Genomic DNA, 17382 nt, shown 5'->3' with positions numbered 1-17382 from the left:
ACTTCCGAATAAGCATACTGAACAGTCAGATAGATAAAAACCGAAAACGAGGCAAAAACAAAAATTTTTGAGATCGACATCGGAGTCCCAACCGACCTTTTATTTCAATTTCATTTAAAGGACACTCCCCGTCTCAGAGAAAATTGTTGTCTTAGCCCAGCCTTGAACTGAGAGAGAAATCTGAAGTTTAGTATCATCCAATAATATTCAGTAAAACAAGATTGAGGGGCATATGAAAAGTCATTTACATAAATTCTGAACAAAAAAAGTCATGGAACAACCGCTTGTGGCACTCCGGATTCCAGAGGGTCAGGGACTCAGAATTTGTGAGCACTAATTGTTTTCTATCAGAGGATTAATGATGAACTAAACCACTCCGGAATGCCATCGTCTATCTTGTCAAAGGCCTTGCTCATGTCAAGAAACACAACGAAGGACAGTAAGAAAACAACTGCCATTGCCTATTTCTCTGAAAATCATAGCACAGTACTTCTCACGATGAAAGTTGAAGCAATGGGTTAGGCAATGTTAGGGTTATATGTAAGTGCTCGTGGTAAAAACAAAATTGAAAAAAATGACCGAATGAGAATCCATTATTACATTGGCTCGACTGTGTTTCTCGAAAACGCCATCTATTGCTTGATTAAACTCGACATATTTGCTGACGTAGTGCACTAGGAAGGCACGATTAGTATCAACAATATTCAAACACAATATCACGAGACGCCAAAATGCCCGAAACTGTGGAGATAAAAAGTAAAAAACAATGCTTCCTTGGCACTTGGAATATCTGCCTTCGGCCAACTTCTGCACTAAGACTCATCACAATGGGGTCATTTATGTTTCGAACTACTAAAACACTTTTCTCAGACAATGATCACAAGCAGTGATGTGAAATGACAACACGCAAGACTGATCAGCTTAATACCGCCTATCTAATCAACAAATTGGAGTAGAGAACTCGGTTTATAACTCTCTTAAAATATGCTACTTCTGGTTGCCAAGCGAGCGTAAGCTGGGTATAGAAAAATATATACACTAATCAGAACTGACGCAGTGCAACTGAATTTTCGTCAATCTTACTCTTTGAAGGAGGCTAAATGTTATTTTAGTTTATGGTGTCCTTCAAATCTACAGTTAGATCCAGACCAGCAATTTTGCTACAATGAATGGAGTAGACAAAACGAGTTTAGCTTATATAAGTTTATTGAAGCATTTAGGGAGTGTTTTACAACAAATTTATTATTCTTAAGTAGATTAAGAAATATTACTTATACTAGGAACAACACTCACAAATTTACGCAGCATTTCTGACTTGATCAGTTATAGAAATTATCTCAACAGCAATTTCTCTCTTTTTTTTGTTTTTTTTTTTGTCTCTATCAGCCTACAGTCAATAATAACAACAAAGCACTGACAAGTGCACCAAGTGAATAAACAGTAAACGAAGAAATGCAAAAGTGAAGTAAATAAACAAATTTTTCTTTCAAGGAAATTCCACGTTAACCTCCATTTATAAACTATGAAAATGGTTATCATCACTACTAAAGCATTACTAAAGTAAAAGTACGATAAAAACTGCATCTTAAAATCAAAAGTTATGAAATATTGAGGCTGCAGTTCTCGAAATCTAAACTACAAATTACCACAGAGTGTTGTGAAACTACAACGATGGAGGTTCAGCAATTATGCTTTTAAGCCTCAGTCCTGCACAAGAGGAGTTGCTTCAGATGACTACTCGTCTTCGTCATTTCCAGTTTCGTCCGTATCCGCAGCAGTAAGCTGATTACCATCATACTCATGTACGCCAGCCTCTCCGTCAAGAAGGTCTACAGCATCACTTTGGTTGTCCATATAGTTTCCAAGATCGTCTTGTTCATCCTTCGTGTACTCTAGTTGGCAAGTCTCAGGTTCTTCTTCTACTGCCTCCTTTTCAGATTGAACTGCTACAGCACCTTCATAACCAACGTTATTTTCAGGTTCACTTGTTACACCTTCTCCGTCATCAATTTGAATATCTGGAGGGAAGACGGAATCACTGTGGCCTTCTTTTTCGATCAGGGGATTGTATTCTAAAGAATCAAGATCCTCTACTTTGATTCCGAGAGGGAAAGCTGTAGCACCATCGTCAATTCCAACCATAGAGGGATGTGCCGTAGCACCGTGCTTACCCATTTCACGGGCGAGATTTCCTACAGCTGCCCCTTTGTCTTGTAAGTTAATAGCGAAGGGTAAAGCTGTAGCGCCATCGTCAATTGCAACCACAAAGGGATGTGCAGCAGCACCGTGCTTACCCACTTCATGGGCGAGATTTGTTGCAGCTGCCCCTTTCTCTGGTACGTTAATAGCGAAAGGGAAAGCTTGAGCACCATCGTCTATTGTAATGACAAAGGGATGTGCCGTAGCACCGTGTTCACCCACCTCACGGTCGGGATCTGTTGCAGGTGCTCCTTCGTCTCCTACGTTAATTCCAAGAGGGAAAGCTGTAGCATCATCGTCCACTGCAACCACAAAGGGATGTGCCGTAGCACCGAGTTCACCCACTTCACCGATGGGATTTGCTGCAGCTGCTGCTAGCTCGTCCGGTCCTGCATCTTCTGGGTTCGCAACAGCTCCACGGTCATCGACAAAGTTGTACTTATCCTGATCATACTTGTCATCGTCAAAGATATCTACATATGTCTATGAAAAAGATTAGAAGGTAATCAGGAACTGCATGAGTTAAAAAATCTTGAACGAATGAATTTCAAAAATTCCACAAAGAAATTCCAAAAATGAGTCACTAAAAAGAAAAAAAAAGAGCAGATCAGATATCAATCACAAAGACAAGAACCATTAGTACTTGCGTGAATTGATAAGAATAAAAGTCAGGTAAGGTCTTCCTTTCTGTCAAAGTTTTCCAAAAATGTTATTTTACGATCTGTTCCGTTCTTTCTTGTGTGGTGACAACAGAGAGAAAATAAGGATGATCCAGACTGACATTACGTAACCACACTTGCGTATGTTTAAAAGTAACATTGGTTCATGATGAAACTGGATTCACAAATTGTTGGCGGCAGGGTAGTTAATGCGTTTTGACATCACATTGACGTAAAAAGAAATTTGCAATTGACTTGGTAGGGTACCAATTTCAATTGCTGAAGTATATCCTGAATTAGACGCTGTATGGCAAACCTTTGTTTTAATATATGTATCCATTATTTGGTAGAGCTTCACAAAGTGTGGCCGGCTGGCGCTTTCGTATTTCCAGCAGTTTAACATAACCGCGTATCTATAGAAAAACACAGGGACATATGATCACATTAGTTCCGCGATAGGCATTAATATTGCAAGTAGCAAAGTTGAGAAACCACAACTAGTTACAAAAATAACTGAAATGCTAAGTTTATCTCATTACATTCCAGCTCAAACGAATTCTACGATGAAAAACCCACCGTATTCTTTATTTGACTTAACAACTTTTCATTTAAATTTTTGTATTGACAAGATAAAATTAATTTCCTAGGAAGGCTACTTATTCAGACCGAGTATATCAAAAACACCTGACCACAGCAGCAATCGATATTGCTCTTGACTTATATAACATTCCACACAGAGGAAGCAACACTTACAAACTGTCGTCGATATGTTCGGGCTTTGGCAGACGATAACCTTCTTCGATGTTTTTCATTGTCGTGGATTGAGACCATCCTTCGTAAGGAATGCCTCCTGTGGAAAAAAAAAAGGTTTTTTCTGTTCGTTAAAAGAGCACACTTTTTTTGTTGAAATCACTTCTATTCCTCTCAGCGCGATCGAAATGATTCTTCTGTGAAAACGACAATTAATTACTGAAATGCATTTCCGTTTTACATTAGATAAAAGAGTACTGTAAGAAAAAGCAAATTGAAGTGTGGCGATGGATTTAAGGTTTTTCAATAATGTACTATAAATAATTTCAGTTCTACTTAAACTTAAGTTTTATGTCAAGCTGTTATGCATCGTCATAATTTTATTTATCAGCGACATTGAGTACTGCTTCAACTTCTCTATCGTACAATGCTCTTTTGTCCGCTCGGTATCACTCATCAATTAGTAATTGTGCGTGCAATTTCGGCAGGTATATTTCCCGAATGCAAAGTAACAAATGAGTTAAGTACCGACAGTGAAGATTTCATACAGGACGATGCCGTAGGACCACCTGTCAAAGAAATGGAAGTGTAAGTGCCCCTATTGACGACTTTCATAATGGCCGACGGCACGCGAGACTGGTAATAAGTTAAACATGAAACCGAGGTCAGAAAGGCCACATTTGAGGACAACATTTGACTCGATTCTATCGAATTATTTTCAAGCAGAGGAAATGCCAACTCACTGTTGTGTCCCAGAATGTACGAAGAAAGGATACCGTAAAGAGGATGGGACAAAGGTGTCTTATTTTAAATTTCCGACCGAGAACCAGATGAAGAAGAAATGGCTACACGCGATAAGAAGAGACGAAGGAAAGCACTTCAAGGTGACTGAATATACAAATATATGCTCCCGGCATTTTAGGGAAGGTGATATTAAAAAATCTCTCGCCGGAAAGAATGAATTAAGAGATGGAGTTGTACCTTCTGTGTTTCCCTGGATTCGAACATCGCCTCGCAAAAGAAAGGAGCCGGCGGAAAGAAACTTCGAACTGACAGCTTCGAAAAGTGCATTCACAGACATTTTCTTCGCCAGCTGTTGTTGTTGAAGAATTATCAAACGAATTGTCAAACGAATCATCAAACCAATCTTCAAACGAAATTGTCCCACATCTACCAGATTGTAGCTTAAAAGTCGAGGTTGGAACACAAACTGATTTTACCGACCAGGAGGCATACTTGAGAGAAATTGTTGACAACAATGACAAGAAGATTTCTTAAACTCGAACAGGAAATTGACGAACTCAAGTGCAAACTGCAAGATACCCAGCGGCAAAGTGACTCACTTAGTAAAAGATTGTTTAACTTTGAAAACTGTAAGGCAAAAGATTCCAATGCTGCTTTTTATACTGGCTTTCAAAGCTGGGACACTTTAATGGCTGTTTTCAAGTATCTTGATCCTGGGGAAAGAGGTCAAAAACTGACAACAACACTGAGTCTGCTTACGATGAGGACGGACTTTTAACAAAGAGGGGGAGAGCTAGATCTTTAAGGCCACTTGATGAATTTTTTATGGTCATGTGTAGACTAAGGCAAGGACTCCCAGAACACCATCTGGGTCAGTTATTTGATATATCAGCGTCCACAGTAGGTAGAATATTTATCACATGAGTCAATTTTACGTTCCTTAAGTTTGGACAAATAAACATTTGGCCCAGCAGAAAAGTAATCGATACAACAATGCCCGCATCTTTGAGGGAAAGTACAAATATACTAGAGTCATAATTGGCTGTACTGAGGTTAAATATCAAATGCCAAGCAGCTTGCAGTTGAATGGAGAACTTTTCAGTGCTTACAAAAATAACACAACTTTGAAAGGTTTGTTTGGTATTTATCCCGGTGGAGCAGTGACATTCATAAGTCAACTGTATACAGGTTCTATTTCTGATCGGGAAATTGTCAGAAGGAGTGGATTTTTAAATCTACCATTTGATGACAAAGACTCCATTATGGCAGATAAGGGATTCACAATTCAGGATTTGTTGCCTTTAGGAGTTAGTTTAAATTTACCACCCTTTCTTGGAGCATCTTCACAGATGGCTGCAGAAGATGTGGTAAAAACACAGGCACTTGCAAGTTTACGGATACATGTTGAACGTGCCATCAATAAGATTAAGAATTTTCACATGTGGGACAGAGTTATTCCACTACATCAAATGGGAATTGTAAACCAGATGTAGGCAGTGTGTGCATTCTGCTATAATGCACAACCTAACATAATATCAACTGCCATCTGTCCCTGGACTTGGGCATAGTACTGCTGGTCTTCCTTTACTTTACATTTAGAAGCACCAATCTGTTCCATGAAGAACTTTTCATCTGTGCAAGCATCAAGGGGTGTAACATGATATTTGGTGTATGGGCATTTTACTTCTGCTATCCCAAAGTAATCAACACAGCCAAAGTCAACTACTCGTGCATCTGGGGTGGCACCTAAAATTGGACATCCTCTTGACACCACAAGTCCACAGGGCAGTACTTTAACAGGTGTTCTTCTGTTGAACATGAACTTTTCGTACTCCATTAGAGCAACTGGTTCATACTTTTGGCCATGTTCTAAATATTTAGAAGTAACTGGTGTGGGATTCATCAGTTGCTCTGCAAAATTAGCATGGTTTCTTTTTCGTTTAGAAATCAAATGATACTGTGACGCTGTAAATCTAAATTTTCTCTCTTCATTCCATTTTGAGCATTCAGCTTGTCTCCTTGTTTGAGTTTCCAGCTCATTGATCTCATCTTCATCTAAAATTAAAGATTGTAAAAGTTTTTGGTTGTTCTCAGACAAATTAGCAGGAATTACCATGCTGTAAATGTCCCTTAGAGGAAACCTTGGATAATTTAAGGCCTCTTTATTGACTTGATCAAGTCTTGGAATGCAGTCAATAGATGCATTGGCCTTGAAGTGTGATTCTGTAAGTGTCACTTGATATGACAAGAAACTGCCAACTTGAAACTTGCCAAACTTGGTTTCCACATATCCAGCACCTGCCTGATCAGTCAGTTCATTAGCCATTTGAGCAAGGCCCATATTGGGATCAATTTTTCTCAGTTGCTCCTTGAAATTTTGCTCTGTAGCGAGATTGTGTGTATTTTTCATTCTGGCATCATACAAACGAGGTTTGATACTGGAACGCGGAGTGGATTCAGTTTCCTTTATTTTCCTCACTTCTACTTCCATTAGTGGTTGAGGTGCAATGTTCTTTCCCCCGCTCTTTTTGTGCCACTGTTGGAGTTGAGAAGTACAAGCTATAGAGGACTGTTGATCCTGTTCCTCACTCAGATCTTTAGAAGTATTTTAAGAAAATAAAGTGAACATGCACATCTTAAACATCATCGCCAATACGTGGCTACAGAATCCAACTTTTCCTGCCACACATGAACATGAAGCACTCACCACTTCTCCTGACAAGATACACAGGGCAATTTTCAGATTATGAGGAGGGTCGCTTTTCCTGAAACTGTGGCAACACTTCCCTTTAAAGAAAAAGTAGCTGGAATTACTCGCACATTCAATATCCTCTAGGGATTCGTCGTCTAAAAAGCGCCTGGCCTTTACTTATCCGGTCGGAGCGGTGTGATGTTCCACATTGGCGATAGCTTTTCCAGACTTCAAAATATGGCGATTCATTTGAAGCCGGGTGAACATAGGCATCTTTTCAAGTGAAGTTCCCCATCCAAAGCTGGGAAACTGTACTGATTCATTACTGCCAGGTCAGGCTCAGAATTCGTGCCTTGCTTTTCCTTCCTACGGCTTTATATTTTGTGAGGATCTGGATCCACAACATGTTTATCTTTACCTGTTCGTATGTGGTCACGCACTCGCTTCACCAGCTCTGCTTTTGTCTTCAATCCTTTCGCCACATCTCCGCGACATTTAAGCCAAAATCTAAGCTCTGAGGTTTTTAATTCCTCAGGGTTTCTTCCAAGAAGAGAAGCGCCAGGTATATCGTTTTCCGTAGGAAATGTCGGATTTGAAACGGTCGCCATTGCAAACGAAGAGAGACGCGACGCGATGAGTTGGCCTTTCTGACCTCGTTTTCATGCAACTCGATCCAGGACTTTCGTGCTGTCCGCCATTATGAAAGTCGTCTATAGCACGAGTTTCTGTTCATTGTTTGATTTGGTTAATAATTTTAAAGTCACACTAGATGGCTCGTCACGCGCTCTTAAGTGTAATTCAATATATTTGATAAAAGGCCCTTTGATCAGTTTTTGGTAAGCACTCGTGCTCGTAAGAAAAGGAATTAGTAAAGGAAAGGAAGGAAAGGCTCGATCGATATCAACTCTCGCCAGATCCGGCAATAATATAAGTTTGATTTATTTGAAGCATTCCTTGATCTATTTGTGAGTCCCTAATTTCTTAAATCAATTTTTAGTTTCACGGTATAATACAATAATAAAGAAGAAGGCGTTCCCAAAGTTTGGTGCGGTACTTTGTATTGATCAGTGGATTTTTTGCGGTCCAGCTAACGGTGGAGAAGCGCCACTATAGGAAGGATGACAATATATCTCAACTGGGGTAGAAAGATAATAATCACTTAGATACTTAGGATGTTTAAAAACATGCCATCAAGATATAAGCAACCTCCTCAAGAGAAACGCCATATTTATTTGTTTGATTATCCACTCATCCTTTCATTCGTCTTTTCTTATCCTAATCAGATTTTGGACATTGCTCGTTAAACTTAATATGGATGTAAAGTCTCATACTACAGCTGTAACCTCAGCTGTTCCCCAGCTTGACGTTTGCTAATGACCCTCTAATCAATAGAGCACTGAATATTCTAGTTTTCCTCCCTAAGTTAAGGTAGAATCGTAAAAAATGTTCACTCTTAGAATATATGTAGATAATAACCAGTACAGTACGTACACATCGCTTTTGGTTGACAGCTGTTCCACATGTCCAAAGAGAATCTCGGGTGCAGTCCATTTGATTGGGATACATCCCTGGATGAGTGACCAAAATACTATAAACATTTGAAATCTAAAGAGGCTTGTATACAACTTCTAAATTATTTTGCATATAAGATTAAAACCGTGATGTGAGGATATCATGATAAAGTCAAGAGCAGTAGACACCTTTGTACAAATTCTGTGAAAGTAATTCACACACTCCTTTTCCTTTAAATCTCCAGTGTTTCTTTGCCCTTCGAGTTTGTATCTTTGCTATTCAGAGAACGATATCTCTTCCGGATTTCTTATTTCCCGTGTTCACCCCCTAAGTACAATTTTTTTTTTCTGTGAAAGTTTCGATACCCTTAGAACGGCTTCCCAATGAAGGGAATTATGTTTTGCAGTAAAACTGTATAACTGCAAAGAAAGGTTTGTAAGGACAGTAATATTTTAATTCTTCACATTTTTATCTTCCATACCAGCAGCCCCAAAACCAGTTGACTAAATGATGAAAAAATTTTGAAAATTACCCTCTTGGCATTTCCTGGGCCGTATTTGAAATCCTGATAAGAGAGCCCAAAGTCAGTCAACTTGCAGACACGATGCTCATCAAGAAGGATGTTACGAGCTGCAAGATCGCGATGAATTATCTGAAATTGAAAACAAAAAATGATATGATCTGCTAAAAGGGACTTTGATAAACTACATAAAATAAAAAAGTAGAATATAGGTAGAAAGTTTAACATCATGCTAATGTCAGACTATTTCTCTGTGAAATAGTGACTCTAATGTGCTGGATACTTTTAGCCGTATGTGGTATTCTTTTGACGATTTGGAAGTCATGCCATTTTAACACATGCAGGATCATATGCTGACCAGAAAGAGTTTGAGCACTTACCCCTCTGGACGCGAGAAAAGTCATGCCATGTGCGATCTGTTTAGCAAACAGCACCATGTCATATGTTGTCAAGAGGTCGACCCTTCCGACCCCATGATGATATTGGTCGAAAACCCCCCTGGATTTTCTAAGATAACCCAGCAAGTCACCTCTCCACAGGTACTCCATGATAAGTATTGGCTGAGCTAAAAGGGAAAAACAAGAAAATTATTTTACGGCAAGCAGTGCAGAAGTTCCAAAACGTGTTTGAATTGTACATGCTTTATCTAGTTATACCTTAGGTTATATCTGTAATGAATCAAAATAGAGACAGAGAGGGAAAGTGAAAGAAGAAAACACGCAGGTAGAAAATAGACGGACACATACGGCAGATAGGAATCTACAGACAGACACACAAACAGAAAAAAAACAGAGATGGCAGATAAATAGACAAAGACTTGCCATCGTAAGTTAAAGCTTTTATCACAGTTCGCATGTAGATTTTAGAGCTAACATCTTCCAAGTAAAATGCCCTTCATACAGTGCGAAGTAAATTTATTTAAAACAGTCAAACAATTGGAAATGACCATTAAATTAGTACACCATCTTAGCAAGGACTAGATATTCTGATAGAAGTAATTGTACCAGTGGTTAAACTCAGAGATGTCTTTATCGTTACTGTGAATTAGCTGATTATAATCATAACAATAGCTGATTACCTCCAACTGTAACACAACCGATGAACTTCACAACATTTTCATGGCCCTCCCTTCCAAAGAGTTTTAATAACTCGATCTCTCTCAGCAGGGCCTTCCTTCCTTTCTCTCCGGAGATTGCTAAGAAACCACACAAAAATTAGATAAACAAACAGACTCTGTATGTCAAGAAACATTTAATTATGTGGTAAACATCCACATCTAGAATTGTTGTATACTTGGTGTTTTATTACCAGCGCAAATTATAATGCATTTGGTCCACATTAAAAAAAAATAGTTTACCAAACTCCGTATAATCCATACTTGCCACAAGAATTTCAGTAAGCCGCGGTGTTCCATTGTATTAAACATGAAATTTCCAAAATAGATTCATCCTCGTTGAAAAAATTATTTGCTAGGAAAACGCTGCTCATCTGGAGCATTGTTATTAACTATGGAAGCTCATTGAACCGAGCACTTGTTTACAGACAAATTTCAAAAGTAGAGACGCAATTAAGCCTAGAAATTCCACCTGTTATAATGCCCAATAGTCGGTCGAGTAGATATTTGAGAAAGTTTTTTTTAAACATATGCTCTGTTTGCACCTTCTTGTTTCCTACTGTTCATAAATTACATAGTCCTCGCATTTATCTTATTAAAAGCTACAATAATTCGTAAGCATTCCCAGAGTTATTGTAAGTAATTCGCAAGTTTCTAAGTGGGCAATTTTGCAAAATATACGACGGAGTGACATTTTTAGTATTGTAGTATTTTCCGTTTTTATACGCTTGAATGCAATTTAATCAATAAACTTTAATTTTTCTCCACAGCTTCTAATACTCCAAATAATATTCGTGTTCTGTTGTATTTTAGTAGCGTTTTATGACAAAAGACCTAACAACTGGTCCCCCGGGAACCATCCGCTAACAATTTGACGTGCCAGATGGTAAATCATCTGAACAGCGCATAGTTTTTAAGCTATCCATGTTATGTATCAGGTAGGTTAATAAAGCATGTTCTAAGAGAAATATTCTTTATTAAGATGAAACACACAAAAAATTAATAAAGGATAGTTCAATCAAGCTTTGTATGAAAGAAAGATCTGAAAAAGTACTTACGTAGGTAGCATTTCGCAGCAACTGTGCGATTTCCAGGTCTGCCACGGGAACGACCCAGTAGCGCTCGCCACACTGAACCAAATGCCCCTCTGCCAATATGCTCGCGAAGGATCAGGCGGTCAGCTGCAATCTCCCATCCATCTGTGTTTGCGTTCAGCTGATCCATCTCAACTTCGTCTTCCCCTTCACTGAATAATTGCAGATGAAACAAGACTATCTGTGTTACCTATCTATCTTTTCCTTCTTTGAATCTGGTTTAACGTAACGTGGTAAAGATATCCTCTATATCTTCACTTTAATTTTTTTTTCTTTTTATTTTTCATTTCATTTCCGGGTGCTTCAGAAAATTATCACTTGCCAATGAAAAAATTATTGAAATAGGTGAAATTTGGATACTAATTTACTAAATCCGTTTTTTCGACAAATCGATCCAGAGAGGAGATTTTATTGCAAAAAAAAAGATTGAATAAACCTCGCATGGAGATAACCTGGCGCCGACTGTGTTTTTCGGCATTTTACATCACATAAATATCGTGCCTCCTACGCGAGAAATGAAATACTTACCAAAACCATCCGAAGTATTGTCTACAATCGATATATAGAGTAGTATTTTAAATCGGTCTACAATACTTTGAGTGTATTTCAACAGTAGTTTCTGTAACAAAGAGTGACGAAGGGTCAAAGCTCCTCTTCTTCTTTACAAGTACGCCACCCACAACTCATTATAGCGGTAACAAAAAAGATACTAAACAAGGTGTCAAAACAAGTGAAGGACGGACGAATCCAAAACAGAAAGAATGTTAGGAAACATTTCTGCTTCGAAAGAAAAAACCTTTTATTTTGGCCAGTGTGCTCTTAATGGTGAATGTAATCAGTCTGAACAGAAGAAAAGACGTATTTGCTCAGCAGTGGCGCTTATCACTACTCTACTGAGACTTATTCAAGAGTTAGAAACTTCGGAAATAACCACACGTTCAAACAGTGAGCATTAAAAAAAAAGGGAATTCACTTACTTCAGCCTAGGTGGCACCTCAGGTGGGACTATTATCAAAGGATATGTGGAAGAGATGAAAGAAATTGCTTCGTTTTGAGTAAGAATGACATCATTAACTAAGTTAAAACTTGTGACTCAGAAACCACTTGTAACTTATATTTGACTCTGTTGCCAAACAATGGGAGATTAGTTTCATATAATTTATAACGTTTATGTAATTTCATTAGTAATGGGCTTTGCCGGGACTGTAGAGGGACCTTCAAAATCAGTGCTGGAAATGCAGAATATGACCTGCTTAAAATAGCTCCTTCGTGCTCCAAAACACTGACGTATTAAAAGCCACAATCTGCCACATGAAGACATTTTATTTTCGTAAGGTAACATTTTACCTGTCGCACGGCGTTTTTTAATGTATGAAATGAGCGCCAGTATAAAAGCGACAGCAGCCAAAGGTCCCCCAAAGTAGTACCACTCCAGTGAGCTACTGGAGGGAGCCTCTGAATTTCCTGAAATATAATAATAGAAGAAGCTTGGTAGGAAAGTTGCTGGTCGGCATTAAAAATAAAAATTAATATCACCAATTATCCAGATAGAGAGCTACTTTTTTTTGTTCCAACAATTTACGTTGTTCATTGCTCGCGTTAGGTGGCTGGGAATAACCTTTGGAAAAACAGACGCAGATGTGTTAATTTGCAAAAAACAGGCAGACAGAAAGAGAAAGATCGGTGAAAGAATTATAGAATATGTTTAACACACTGCTACTGTTTCAAATTCGTTTTGAAATATTTTTTTCAAATTCATTTCAAATTCCTAGTTCCCTGAAGACCAAAAAACCACTGGAAAAGTTTGTGAGGAACTTAAAAAGCGGAGGTGTATTTTGTAATAATGACCTTACATAGTTAATTACTGAAATTATATGTGGTTCCTTGAACAGCTTACCTTTGACATTTACTGTCACAACAGAGCGAGCCACAGTTCCTGGCTTGTTACGTGCTTCACAAGAATATTCACCACTGTCCTTTTCCACAACTTTAGTAATGGCAAGTTTATGTAATCGTCGATCTATAACTGCTCTCTCTATTGTTGGGTCTCCATCTTTTTTCCATATTACGTTTACTGTTTCCTCGTTGACTTTGCAAGTCAATTTGAGGATGTCTCCTTTTGTCAGGGCTATGTATTTCTCTGGAACAACTTGAGCAGAGGCTTTTCCTGCGTTGAAAAAGGGGCAATTTATTAGAATGCTAGTGTCACGTTAAAACTACAGCTATATTATAAACACTCCAAAAAACAAAACAAAACAAACAAAAACATGGAAACGAAACAAACGAGTCAAATGTGACCGAAGATGAAAAAAGAAAAAAAAATTTTTTTTCCTTGTGAGTATCGGAGGGGTTTCGATAGAGTTTCAGAACAAGCTTGAAGCCCTCATAGTTTAAATTTTCTGGTTACTGTTTCAACCGCCCTAGATCCTTCGCTGAACTTCTAAATTAAGATGTAGTGTTCCATCTTCTCTTGCTCTTTTTTCTGCACCCTTGTATCAGAAGGACACAACAAGTGAGTCATGCAACATGAAGTTTCTTTCTTTTCCGGCACTATGGTAGTGGGTCTGATTCCATGGATAAATTGTGGACATCATAGACGCAACTAGAATCAAGAACTCTTATGACAATTCAATCGATAGAGAATACTTCATAGAAAGTCTGTCCGTATGGTATTATACGCACGATTTGGTAGTATCGGAAATCGTACAAGTGTGCACAGCGAACGAGTGAGATTTCTGGTGCAAACCGACTCGCTGTTTTCTCTTTGGGTTTTTGTTCTGCATGCTTTCTATTCCGCATAATTCTGGAAAGAAGTTCCTCAGTCATCTTTTGCAAGTAGATTGACTAATAAACAGTCCTATTTCAGTGAAAGATTAATTAGAATGACATTGGCACTCTTCACGCGTGAAAAAGCGTGATACTTCCCGATTGGACGTATCCCTTTCCGCACACGTGAAAAAGTGATATGCGCCATTTGATTGGCTCTCGGCTTCTTGGTTCAGCTTGTTAGTGGAAATTAATTTCGTGCCTTTTCAGCGTGTAAATTCGTAAATCATAAATCTGTGATATTCTCCATCCTCATTGGCTAAGTCACATTACGAGTTACAAAAGCCATAAATCAACTTTGTGGAGAGATGTAAGAGAATCGAGAGTGCGAAGGAATTCTTTCGAACGCTTAATTATTCGACCTCCCATTTCGGTCACGGATGGAAGCTTCCTCGTTTTAAGTATTTTCCTCTGTTTTACTTTCCTCGTTCAATATCGAGAATGCCAATTGTGTGTCGTATGTAAAATTGGCTTTTGCGTCTCGCTTCCTTTTTGCTCTCTTCTGAGATTCTGGATCTCTCCGTCTCGAAAGTCTCTTCTTCAGATTTTTCCAGTTTGGGAGTACATTCTATATCGTCAAGTATTTCGAATCAATAAACTCTCTAGGGCGCCATCACCTGTCCCTTTTCCTTAGCGTTTCTTTCCTACGCAGGTCTACGCAGTTGCTGCTTTTTTGAGTTCTTGAAACCAAAGAAGTGGTTACCCAGTTTCTTCGCGTGTGTAATCATAAAGATCCAAGGACATTAGTATTCAGCATTGATATCACCCGTTTTTTCGAAGTACAGGCCTCAGTTGTTCGAGGAGAGGATGATACTATCCACTGGATAAAACTCTGTCTGGTGGATAACGCTATACGTTTTGCTATCACACATTCACCGGATAAAGATTTATCCGTGAGATAGCGTTATTTTCCCTTCATACAACTGGGCCTGACTTGCCTAAATTATCTTTGTACTATTCCTTTTCTTCGTCGCTACTGCCCTTGACTTACAAGTTGATTTTTCTTTCTTAAGCTCTTCTTTCTCTATTTCTCTTCTTCATCTTCATCATCATCATCATCATCGTCGTCGTCGTCATTATTATCATTATCGTCATCATCATCGTCATCATCATCATTATTATCATTGTCATCGTCATCGTCATCATCATTATCATCATCATTATCATCAACAATATTATTATAACTGAACTTACCATAAACACGCAGTATTGCTGAGGAACTAGTTGTATTTGCTTTGTTTTTTGCTGTACACTTATAAGTCCCATTCATCCCTTTCGTGACACTTGGCGATGCTAGGAATGATTCTCCTTCGTGACCGGTTTGCTTGATACCAAATGGCAGGTTACCATCATTAAAAGTCCAGACCAAGATTGGTGTTGAAACACCTGAAGCTACGCAACTAAAGTTTACAGGGTATCCTTCGGTAACAGATTGGTTCATCGGAGGCTCAATGATCTTGGGAGAGACTTGAAGTAAAAAGATCACCATGCTAAAACAAAGGGTCGCATTGTCCATTTTAACCCCCTCTCCCCCCTCCCTTATCTAAAGATTTAAATTGATCCGCGACTTCAGCTCTTTCTATATGTAAATGAAAACTGTACCTCCCGCCACTTCGATCCAGAAAGCTGAGTTTTTGCTCCCCTCGCTGTTTTCGGCGCTGCATGTGTATTTGCCAGAGTCTTCCAATCTCGTTTGATGTATCGTGAGAGTGTTGTTGTAAGTGAGATTCACCCCATCCTTGGTCCAGAGTATCTCAGGTGTAGGGAAACCGCTTACAGCGCATTTGAACTGAGGCGAAGAATTATATGTAACCGACTGATTCTTGAGCTCAGGATTAATTCCAGGAGGACCTGGGCATAGAATTAACAAGACGAATTCAAAAAAGGCGAAAGTATAAAAAAAACATCAGAGAATGAGAAGAGCAACAGAAGGGAACAAAAGTAAGTCAACATTTACCTGTGACTGTAATATGAAAAGCTGATTCTTTTTTTCCTTCACTTTTTTTAGCACTGCATGTTATTGACCAGGATCTACCTAACTCACTTGATTAATCGTGAAAATGTTGTTGTTACCAAGATTCAACCCATCCTTAGTCCAGAGTTTCTCAGGTGTAGGGAAGCCGCTTAGAGAGCATTTCAATTGAGGCGATGATTTAGAGGTAACCGACTGACTTTTGAGCTAAGGGTTAATTTAAATTTAAATATGCCACCGTAAAGATTTTCTCAGCTGACGTTTCGACCGTTAGCACTTCGTCAGAGCTAACAATCGAGACATCAGCTCGGGAACTACTTACGGCGGTCAATCTACGTTACTAACTCGGTTGGTAAAAACAAAGTGTATTTTAAAGAGAGAGTGGAAGTTAATAAAAGGTCAGTTGAGGGATATCTGTGCGACATTTTCGACGAAAAGATGGGTCCTTTACTTTTCCTCACTCATAAAACCACTTACATTTACAAGGCCGTGATTCCCGAGTTCTTGAGCAGTTAAATTCTAGAAGTAAGGTTATCCAGATAATCTTTTAAAAGTAATAAACGGTTGGAGATTAAGTCATCTTATTTCTATTAAAGAAAACATCCCTTGAAAATAACTGCTGAAGGCTCCTGCCTAATTATCATTACAATCTATACATAAGAGTTTATCCATTTGAATAAAAGTTTATAAATGCTGTATAGTTTTTTGAAGTTGTAAAGCAATGGCAAAAACCCGCCATTGCACCTGTGAGTCACAAATTCACCAAAACTCCCTCTTGTCACTTACCGACTCTTTCCCGGTACTCGTTGCACCCAATGCAGACGCCATTCCAAGACGACCACGCCATACAACCTTTGAAAACAATAAGTTGTGCGCAAAGAGTCATATGTCATATTATCACTCTACCTATGCTCTTTTCTTTCTCTGCTGCAATAATCTGCAGCTTGCCATAAAGGATACCAAAATACGTAATTATTATCGTCGATGTCCCTAGTTTCTAATTTCCAAGAGGACTTCGAACTAACATCTCCAAGTTAAAAAGATTGATGGCTTGAAGCTTATAAATCACCCAACTTACAATTCCCTATTTATAAGCATCATTAGTGTTCTCTCAACATCTGTCAGGGATTTATCATATTATAAGCCAAGGAGAGTGATATTATTTTATATTGCTCAAATGGATGACCGTGCAAAAATGTCAAAAGAAACAAACTGGGATTTAACGTTTTCAATTTTTAATTTTCAACTTTACTGTAAAAGTTTCACTAGTATATGGCAGAAGCCTGAAACGTTGAAATTC

General features: G+C 38.6%; 1 protein-coding gene and 1 pseudogene across 1 annotated transcript; both read right to left on the bottom strand.

Annotated features, from left to right (window-relative positions):
* Positions 1-1188: 1188 nt before the first annotated feature.
* LOC149046199 (fibroblast growth factor receptor 2-like) lies at positions 1189-16988 on the bottom strand. The gene is made up of 16 exons (XM_089206975.1): positions 16869-16988; positions 16560-16601; positions 15713-15961; positions 15305-15577; positions 13182-13451; positions 12632-12748; positions 12262-12289; positions 11249-11436; positions 10155-10271; positions 9457-9641; positions 9089-9208; positions 8536-8612; positions 4137-4177; positions 3612-3708; positions 3175-3271; positions 1189-2682 (listed from the first exon to the last, which is right to left on the bottom strand). The coding sequence occupies exons 1-16, from the start codon at positions 16966-16968 to the stop codon at positions 1735-1737; spliced, it is 2949 nt and encodes a 982-aa protein (XP_089063101.1). The 5' UTR covers positions 16969-16988; the 3' UTR covers positions 1189-1734.
* Positions 4722-8284, bottom strand: LOC149046200 (uncharacterized; annotated as a pseudogene).
* Positions 16989-17382: the final 394 nt, after the last annotated feature.

The sequence above is a fragment of the Pocillopora damicornis genome, chromosome 5 (genome assembly GCF_964200805.1).
Source record: "Pocillopora damicornis chromosome 5, jaPocDami1.2, whole genome shotgun sequence".
Classification (NCBI taxonomy): Eukaryota; Metazoa; Cnidaria; class Anthozoa; order Scleractinia; family Pocilloporidae; genus Pocillopora; species Pocillopora damicornis.
The sequence above is the reverse complement of the archived record's forward strand: the minus strand, read 5'-3'. Positions and strand labels throughout refer to the sequence as shown.

Excerpts from the sequence above, each read along its gene's own strand:
- LOC149046199 (XM_089206975.1), bottom strand. The coding sequence starts at position 16,968 with ATGACTCTTTGCGCACAACTTATTGTTTTCAAAGGTTGTATGGCGTGG. Across the intron at positions 16,602-16,868 it reads CGAGTACCGGGAAAGAGTCG|AATTTAACTGCTCAAGAACT; the intron begins GTAAGTGACAAG and ends CCTTACTTCTAG. Across the intron at positions 11,437-12,261 it reads GAGGTGCCACCTAGGCTGAA|TGAAGGGGAAGACGAAGTTG; the intron begins GTAAGTGAATTC and ends GCAATTATTCAG.